The following is a 9893-nucleotide window of genomic DNA, read 5'->3' as shown; positions in this document are numbered from 1 at the left end:
ATGTGTGTGAAATTTCCAGGAGGGACTTTTAACCTCGTCCATCCCTGCTTTTCGCAGCTCCCCCCACCCGCCACGTCCATATGTCTGGGCACCAGAGCTCAAAACGTGCACGCGCCCATGACGCACGCTCATATATGCATCCTGGGAAAATGTACACGTGCCTGGCTCACATTTGGGTCATGCAAGTCAGACATGTGAAGCCCCGCTGGTGCTGCAGCAGAGGGGGATTACAGATCAACATACGCTTACTTATGAGTCAGACACCAGAGTCCAAGACGAAAAGGTGAGAGAAAGTAGCAGCTGGAAACTAATGTGTGTGGACGGGTAACAGAACCTGCAGACGGACAAGTACAAACTTTTTCTGACATCATATTTAGTTTACGAGACCTTCATCTGGAATTATTTGTTTTCACTGATACATCTGAAAAGAAAGACTTTAAACTGTGTCACACCGCCAGAGGTTTATCTATGCAATCTCTACCACACATTGAAAAAGGTTGTAGAGTAAACACTCTTTCCACTCCTGGACTAACTTCTCAGTAATCTTAGGACACAAACAATTACCGAAGGCCCACTTGCTTTTGACAACCTATTTATTATATTTACACATCTTGCTATTAATCAAAGCGGTCTCAGGGAGAAACAGACTTCACTTAAATGAGTGAAAGACAGATGGCAGGCAGAGAAAACACAACGATTAATCTGTATGGAAACAGGGAGACCAAAGAACATGACAACCTGAAATTAAAACATCCGCCAAATACAGTATGTTAAGATACAAAAACAGCTGTCGAATGACTCATCTTCCAGTTTATTTCTGAATGTCCACTGTAGCGGGAAAGAAAATTGATCTAATTGACCCATTTCAGCTCAGTTAATAATTGAATCAACTCATGATCAAACACCTGATTTGTTTAGTCGACAATTAATCTTAAAACCAGTCAGCGATGGGCCAAGAAGTCACACACACACACACACACATTAACCTCCATCGTCGCTGCTGCCGTGAAGAGGGGAGGAGAGCGGGTGAGTGACTGGGAAAGAAACAGAGGGGCCTGTGTTTACACTGGCAGAGTGAACAGCCTGCGAGCCCCGTGGAAATGGCCAGCTCACATCTAATGGAGCTCCACCGTGACTGACAGGGCCTGCCAGGCTTTGAGGTTCTGCACAATCAACGCGGCCTGTTTCCCAGTGCGCTTCACTCCCCAGGGTGGCCGCACCAAACAAAACAAATAAGAAAGATTAGAAGGAAAATGATTGCCATACCAGGAACATGGCAGGAGAGCGTTCTCCAAGGGTGAAGGGGTGCACGCCGCGGAGAAAGGCTGGACATTTAATGAGTTGTCCGCTGACTTGCTGTACACTGTAATTCCGACGCTAATGGAAGGGTTGGAATGCCAAGGACGTCCCAGCAGAGCCATTTCTGCGACCGTCTTCATCGACAATGTCGAGCATTTCACCCCCAGAGAGGAAAACGTATCTACAAATCACTGGCGTACATTTCCTCCCATGTTGTGTTGTGATATGTTTCCACCCATGTGTTCCAAGCCATTTTCTCCATCTAATTGCATTCTAAAGGAAAATAACAACCAGCGCAGGGCCCCAGTGGTCTCACAGTGGACCACAAATACAGAATTGATCTTCTTTTTGGTGTGCGTAAATATTCTGAAGGGGAGTTTTCATCGTGAAGCCTACCATTACCATTCGTTTCACAATACCATCTGTCTTCTGGGAAGAGAATGGATGTTTTGTATTGGCATTTGGATCTTCATCAACAGGCCCAGACTCTATTGATTCACATAATTGCATTAGACGGCTCTTGTCCTTTTCACAGCAGCTTTATGGTTATAGATCGGTTTGTGGAGCCGGGGCACGTCAAGGCAGACAAGTCCAGCTGGAGAAAAAAAAAGGTTCATGAAGGGCAGAAGGGAAAGGAACGAGTGAATAGACAGGAAAACACAAGGTCTGTCTCATCCATCATGATTGGAAAAAGACACACACACACACACACACACACAAAGATCATAAATTGTGTGTAACTTTGTTACCGATTTGATGCAGCATCATACTCTCATTTCTGATATTTCACAAACAATGTCTTTAGATCAGATAAAGTTCAGAGATCACTTCCACTCTGACACTCTTGACTCCACTACCCACTGCCCAACCAGCAACTACTACTCCTGTATCTATTCCAGCACCAAAAACAGCAACTTTTCCTTTTGTGTGAAGACATCTGAACAGTGACAGTCTTAAGGAAGTTGTAAATCTCCACAAAAAAGCCCATGTACGCCATCTAGAGGAGGGCAGGGAGACAGCACCTCCTGACAGGTATTAAAATGTGGAGTAATGATGAATGAATGACGCTGACACAAACATTGTACGACGACTTTGATTCAGATGTGCTGTTTCTATTAAAATTCACAGAAAAGTAAAAGTTTTGGCAGGATGTTTAGTTGATATTTCAACCAGTTTCTTATTACAAAGCAGAACGTTAACAACATATGACAATATTTAGTGACTTTATTAGTTATAAAATTTTAGTTTCCAAAACTCTACACCTTTAGTTTCCCCTCACTAAACCCTGCACGTCTTATGTAGACTTTTTATAATATTAGTTGTTGTTGACAGCATGAAATGACATAACTATATGGTAGGAGATAACAGGTTTGTATCTGGCATTGGTCAAAGCTGCTACCATTGAAGTTTTCAAATTAAACTGAGATTAAAAGCACAAGGGGATCGATTTTAAAGATGGCACGAGTTAAACTTAAAAATATCACCACCAGAGGGCACCACTGTCCTCTACTACACTGCAGCTCTGCCATGGCTGTAACACTTCAGATTTATAAGTTACGTGCTTTCTTTATAACAGGCAAAAAATGTGTATTGTACTCGACCACCCACATGGAGCAACGTCACCCCTCTCTTCTAGAGCGTTACTGGTGTTAGTGAAACTAGGTCATTTGGACGACTGCAGCTCAAGTTTCCTCAAGTTTTCTGAGAATCTTTGTGCCCAGCAGTAAGTACTCCACAGCTCCCCTTCTGTGTCCCTGCGTTGTACACTGAATCCACAGCGGAGCAGTTTCAGTCCACTGTTACACCTTCAGGCAGCTCTACCACCACAGGTGCACAGTCGTCCAAGTCTGCATCGAAATCCCAGCGGAACTTCTTTGTCAGGTGGGCTTTGAACTTCTCTGCTCTCTTACGCAGGGTGCCGTCGACACTGGGTCCACTGGCAAACTGGAAAAAGTCCTGAGAAGAAATTAGACATAGTTATGGTTTGTAACCATAAGTGTGAAACTCCAGAACAGCAGTAACAACAGAGGTGATTTTGACTCTGCTGTGGATTCGTTGTTGCAGGCATTTCTTTGTTTCACACAGATCATTTGGCCACAACAATCAGAAATGAAAATAAACCTGATTTACTTGACAACAGTCCTCAGATATCAGACATATAATAGTGATGTTAGGTGACCTATTTTATACACTGGCAAATGAAAGAAAATGCATTTGTGTCCTTCTTATTACATGTGAAATATTTATGTTTATGGTAGAATAAACACAATCAGAGCTTAATGGGATCAAACTTTTCGCAGTTGTAGATGTTTCTCCTTGTTGCTACTGCAGCTTGTTTAGCAGGACTCTTTGGATAGGTTTGTCCGTTTCTTTTACTATAATGACTTAATCCTGAGCAAAACTAATTGAATAAAACAGCGTTTTCAAAAACTTGATCTTTAAAACAAATAATAGATGGGATAGTGGCTGCCTGGAGGATTATACTGGGCAGCTTCCAGGAGTGAATGTGTTGAACTGTGTGAGTGTGAACTGAGGTTCCTACGAAAGAAAATATTGCTCTCCGTGAGGTTTTACGAAACATATGAAGCCTTTACACTGAAATGTGTTATTTGTCATATCATTTGCTACCGTTTGGGAATTCCCAGCAAGTCAGAACAGCTCTGTGGCTCTGAAACAGAGATAACATTACTTTTCTGGATAACAAAAAAAAAAGCTTTATTTTTTTTTTTATACCTGAACACCCAAAAAGTACTTGTCAGTCTGAATAATAGAATCAGAGATTGTTAAAACACCTTTTTTTTTTTGAGACCCATTACAAAAGAAATAGGGCCGCAGCTTTGAAATACTAGGACTTTATAATAGAAGATATTCTGACATGTTGCAGAAGGAAAAGTACAAGTAAATAATGTAATTTAAAAAAAAAAACGCTTACAACAAACTTGCAGTATTTACATTTTTCGTTATCTTGCACTTTAAAATGTGATAATAAAAAATTTGGAAGCTGAAGTTCTTCAGTCTGTGTTTCATGATGAAGCTCTCACAAACATTTTCTATTTTTATTGTACTTTGACACTTTTTTCCTGGTATTTGAGCAGTTTATTTTTATCCATCTACCTGCAGTGTGGAGGTCAGGAAGTTGTTCTGTGACACGATGTCAACAAAGAAGTCGGGAGGTATTTCTCCGAGCTGGTGGTACAGCACAGCGATCAGCCCCAGATAGAGTTCTTTATGCTTCCGCATGGCCTCCTCTGAGCGACACAACAGAGTCAGCAGGCTCTTCCAGTGCTCAAAGCCCTCGTACACGTTTCCAATCAGGAAACAAACAAAGGCAAACTGCAGCTCACCTGGAAGAGATTAAATTTAGGTCGTTTTTATATATCAAATGTAACAATGTGCTATTATGATGACCTGTGATTTGTACATGTAGCACACACCTAGCAGGTTGAGGGGCTGCTGCTTGTGGTTTTTCTCCAGCACAGTCTCCAGGGCATAGCTCAGGTCCATGCTGCACTTGGTGATCTCGGCCGGAGTCGCCCCAGGAGGGTAGGTCTTCTCGGGGATGACAGAGAAACGCACCTCTGTTCCCTCCCTCTGTTTCATCCTGGGGAGCCTGTCCAGTCCCTCTCTCATGCTCTGACAGGCTGTGTCATTCCTTGGCTGCTCTGCCCTGTCCTTGGTGTGTCTGAACTCAACCTCAGGAACGACGTCGGCGAAGGCACATATTCGACCCGAAAGAGGCTGGAGGTTATTGGCCATCTCTTCACTGAGACGGTCAGTGAGGGACACCCACTTCCTCATCACCTCGTAGGGATAGGGGCCCAGGTAAGGATCCAGCTCTCGCAGGGTCGCCCGGATACGGCTCACCTCCTCCTCATTCTTGGAGGCTGAGAAGTCCAGAGCTTCCTCTTTAGGATCCCAGTTACCCAGTAAGATCTCCCTGGGTTTGAGAGTGAGGAAGTGGCCTGTCTTGGGGCCAATTTCTCCTCCGCAGCTTGGTGCGTTAACAGAGCAGTAGTTCAGGAAGTGCAGGCCTGGAGGGATCATCTTAACACCCCTGAAGCGAGGACCCACCTGCCAACTCTTGCAGTCTATGCCAAACTCTGTGCCCTGAGGGACGCCCAGCAGCACCAGGGTCGCTCCTTCCTCAAACAGCCTCCGAGCAACATCTGGATCCATGTCCACACTGCTGCTGCTGCTCGCCATGTCTCTACAAGCTACTCAACCCTACTAACCGAATGAAACAAAAAGACCCAACAACTGAACTTCACTCCCACCTGCTCGGTCAGTCTTTCATGTCCAGAACATTCTGAAGCATTTACTCGAAATGTGTAACAGCTAACAGAGTGCTGCTGCTTTTTAATGCTGGGTGCGGTTGATCTATTTTTCAAAAAAACTACGTCCGTCAACGAAAATAAAACATTCCAGTGACGTTAAACCCGGTTTAAAACTAGTATCTTCGTAGTAATGCGTATTTGCCGGTAAAATACCTTACTCGCCTCACGCTAGCTGCTGATGTTTCCAGTCGTTAGGAATTCGTTGGGTGCATAGTGGAAGGTGTGTAACACGTGTTTTCCTCCGAGCAGAAACAGTGCAGTGTTACAGGCGTTCCGCTCTCTGGTGTCCGCCTCAGTGAGGAGGTGCGCTGTTGTCTCAGTGGTGCTCGCTGATTATGTGAAGAGCAAAAGATGTTTAAAAAAAAACTACTGTCTTGGAACAAAGGTCTGCTCTTGTTGATATACCTACAGTATACCCCCATCACGAGTACTAGATAGATAGATAGATAGATAGATAGATAGATAGATAGATAGATAGATAGATAGATAGTTGCTGCTACTGACAACACTTCTACTACTCTTGTTATTGCTACTAACAATACTTCTTCTACTTTATTACCACTAAACGTACTCTGCTCTTAACTGCTTCTTCTGCTACTAACACTACCACTACTACTACTGCTACTACTACTACTAATTCTACTAATGAACACGAGTACTGCTACTACTGTTGACACTACTACTCATTCTACTTTTACTACTACTCTAAACACTACTACTACTATTACTACTAGTACTACTGCAACTACTACTAGTACTACTTTTTCTGCCACCAGTACTTCCACTATGACTGCTAGTACTGCAACTACTATTGACACTCCTACTATTAGTAGTACTACTGCCTCGACTGTTATACTACTAACAGTACTCCTGCTACCTTTAACCTCTTAAGGCCCGAGCTCTTGTTTGATATGAATATTTTGTTTCTCTTTGCTATTTGATCCGATCAAATAGCGAGGAGAGTAATATATATATAAAGAAAATTTAAATATGTTAAAAGATATGTATTGAAATCTTTTTAAAAATTAAAAACATTTTCAAATAACAATGATAAAAACAATAACAATAAAATAATAATTTTTTTTATAACAAAAATTAATTACCATGGTAATATAACCAAAAATGTGATGTCCACGTATGTGGATGCCACATCTTAAGAGCTTAATATTACTGTTACTACAAAAAGTACCACTATTTTTTTCTACTACTGCTACATTATTACTACTACTATTAACACTACTAATACTAATACTACTATTATTACTTCTTCTTCTGCTACTACTATTGCTATTGCTGCTGCTACTACTAACAGTACTATTTATAATATCACCAAGAATAACAACCACATACTTCAACTTGTATAAATCAGACATTTAAAATTTGTATTATAAGTCACAGACGCTAACATTTCATGTGTGTCACAATATATGGTTTACAAACACAATACATAATAGCTGTTACAACAGGAGAGACCTTGAAAATGTGCATTTTCTAAGAGTATTTGAATGCATTGTGGATAATTGTTTTAGCTTATCTGTGGTTACTATAAAACTATTCCATAAAACAAGTAACAATGCTGACATGCAAAAGCTGGTATAGTTTTAATAAACAAAACTATGAGAACTTGACAACGGTAAACATCCATGATTAAAACAAAACAAAACAAAAAAAAACAACTATATAAACAGAGTGATCGTGTGGTGTCCTCTGTTTGTTGCAGGAAAATTCCCCTGATATCTTCATGGGAAAGTAGCACACAAGTTTACAGGCAACAGGAAGACACAACATTTCCTACTTGGATAGCATATAGACACTCTGAAGTTTCTGCCAACAAGTGATTAGAGCCTTGATAACTTTGATTAATCTGATCCTTTTTCTCTTCTTTCCCTTTATTTTCTGGACAGCTGAGCAAGACACTCTCTTCCCCTGAAAGCACACAACAAGATTATTTTCATTATTTTTACATTATTTCTATATGGAGTGAAGGTGGTGGTTAAAGTTCTTCTTCTTACCAGATAACCAGGACTGCACTTGTGAACAATGAGCTGCTCCATGCTCTCAACCGGCTTTTCCAGGTCCGACCGCTGCTTGCCGCCCCTCTGACACCGCATCTGCTGTGTCATACCGTAGATAGAAGCCAGGATGCGGCGCGCCTGCAGTGAGACGACATTTGAAATGGTCCATCTGGCACATCTGTCGATTGTATTCCTACACAACAAGCTGAATCCCCCACTTCATAATTGCCACTGGGAAAAAATAATCTTCCTCTGTATTTGCCATATCTTAAATGTGACACAGTTGCACAGGCTGATTATGTGACAGGTTCACTCACATTACCCTGTCCATGGTGCTGAAAGTGCACATAATATTGTGCAATGTACCTTTCCTGAAGGGCAAGGGTCTCTCTCTTTGGCAGTATTAGAGGAAGCTGTCAAATTCTGCAAACAAAACAAAACAGCCAAATATGGAGTTATGTAAGACATTGCTTTTGCCGATCATTCAAAAGAGAAGAATTTAAAAGAGCCACAAGCCTTACTTGCAAAACAAACACTGGAGGGCGGCCTGTCACAGGGTATTAAAGCAGAGTTCCCACATGTTTAACAACAGCTGTAGCTGACTGCAATAAACCAACATAGGGCATGCAAATGTGGTGCCAAATACAGATTGCCGTTCATGGGAGCAATTATCCTCATGTCTCTGCATTATTTTACCTGCTCTGGATTAGAACCAATCCCATTGAAATAGCTTTAAAAGGATAGTTGAACTTATATAATGCAGTTTTACACTGGCCATACATTGTGACTGAAATGTCATTTATGCAACGAAATTACTTGATTTCATTCATCGGATAATGAATCATATAGATAGAAAACCTATGCACGAATCATGTCTAAACAAGGATATTAGACAAACTAAGCACATGTGGACTAAACATTGAAAACAATACTATGCTACTGTCTATCCTAAATGTCATGCCTAATCACATTATAAACTGCAAACTTTTCTTGATCCATTTATTCGGCTGTAAGAAGTTTCTCAACTACACAGACATACATTGTGTGTATATGCCTGTTTGATGTAAAAGCAGCTTATACAACAGTTTTGGGCACAACACCTGTTTTAATGCTAATAAAATACAAAGTAAAGACTGTATCAAGAAAACAATCTTTTTTCTTTTTTTTTTTAAAAAAGTCTTTCATAAAGTGAGATACACTGTTAATAGTCATACCAGATTCTGCAGCTCAACGAAGATGACTTCACTGTAGGAACTCAGGATTTCTTTGTAGTTACATCCACGTTTACCAGAAGAGTTGGCCAACAAGAGAACCACCACGACACTACGGAGTAGAGATCCGGTCAGACACTATGAAAGAAAGAGGTGTTGTAACACATTGTGATAAAAACTGTTCACCTTACATGAGGTTTGCTCAATAGGCTCCAGCTGGAGAGGACGCACACCTGCGTTAAAACATCTGTCAGCAATTTATTGTCAGCAATAAAGTTTTCATCATCAGCGGTGCCGATCGTCTGTTGCGTAAAAACGCACGACGCGTTAAAGCCGCACTTACCATTTATCATGTTTTTCTGTAGGATCCTCAGACGAGCAAAGTCATCTGTGACAGGGAGGTCCGAGGAGTTACTCCTGATCTGGCTGCACTCATTGTATCCAAAGTTGTTTCGTTTTTGTTTTTTTTTTCTTCTTCAGTATGTTGGTAGTTTCTCGAGTGGAGAAGTTAAGACTGCGGTGGACAGACTTAAGCTGTGGTGCTCCGTGGTTTCCAACATCACCAAACTGACTGCTGCTCCTATTTCCTTCCCCGTCATGCACTGCTGACGCTGGGCTTAGGATTTCACCAAACTCAAGTCCCACCAAGTCGAGGAAAATTCTGCAATCAATCACTTGCCTCCATCCTTTCGGTTTCGCTGGGAAGACGTGACACCGAGGAGGAGTGTGAATTCAGTGGGGCATTTATCCAAAGCGCCTTCTCAAACTCTTACAAACTGCTTTTATAATAGTTAGGATGTTGGAAATAGTCCAGCATGCAGTGACCCTAATTCAAAAAACAGCCTTAAAAAAATAAATTTAAGAAAAGCACAAGAAAATCCCAGACAAGAACCAAAACGCAGACCCTGCATGGGAAACGCATGGGAGGGCTTGTGCAGCTCCAACCCCTGGACTGAAAGGTCTGGGAATGCATAAACCAAAAGACTTGCCATGCACTCAGAATTAGACATTTAAAAAAACAGCAATGCTAATGG

The 9893-nt window shown here is 41.5% G+C and overlaps 1 protein-coding gene across 1 annotated transcript; it reads right to left on the bottom strand.

The window, feature by feature from the left end:
* Positions 1–2378: 2378 nt before the first annotated feature.
* On the bottom strand, positions 2379–5793 carry LOC103372053 (protein AAR2 homolog). The gene is made up of 3 exons (XM_008301585.1): positions 4734–5793; positions 4414–4643; positions 2379–3255 (listed from the first exon to the last, which is right to left on the bottom strand). The coding sequence occupies exons 1-3, from the start codon at positions 5500–5502 to the stop codon at positions 3088–3090; spliced, it is 1167 nt and encodes a 388-aa protein (XP_008299807.1). The 5' UTR covers positions 5503–5793; the 3' UTR covers positions 2379–3087.
* Positions 5794–9893: the final 4100 nt, after the last annotated feature.

This window comes from Stegastes partitus, unplaced genomic scaffold (assembly GCF_000690725.1).
Source record: "Stegastes partitus isolate 25-593 unplaced genomic scaffold, Stegastes_partitus-1.0.2 Scaffold1687, whole genome shotgun sequence".
Lineage (NCBI taxonomy): Eukaryota > Metazoa > Chordata > Actinopteri > Pomacentridae > Stegastes > Stegastes partitus.
Note: the sequence above shows the minus strand (reverse complement) of the source record. Positions and strands in the feature narration are given on the sequence as shown.

Excerpts from the sequence above, each read along its gene's own strand:
- LOC103372053 (XM_008301585.1), bottom strand. The coding sequence starts at position 5,502 with ATGGCGAGCAGCAGCAGCAGTGTGGACATGGATCCAGATGTTGCTCGG. Across the intron at positions 4,644-4,733 it reads GCAGCCCCTCAACCTGCTAG|GTGAGCTGCAGTTTGCCTTT; the intron begins GTGTGTGCTACA and ends AATCTCTTCCAG. Across the intron at positions 3,256-4,413 it reads TCCTGACCTCCACACTGCAG|GACTTTTTCCAGTTTGCCAG; the intron begins GTAGATGGATAA and ends ATTTCTTCTCAG.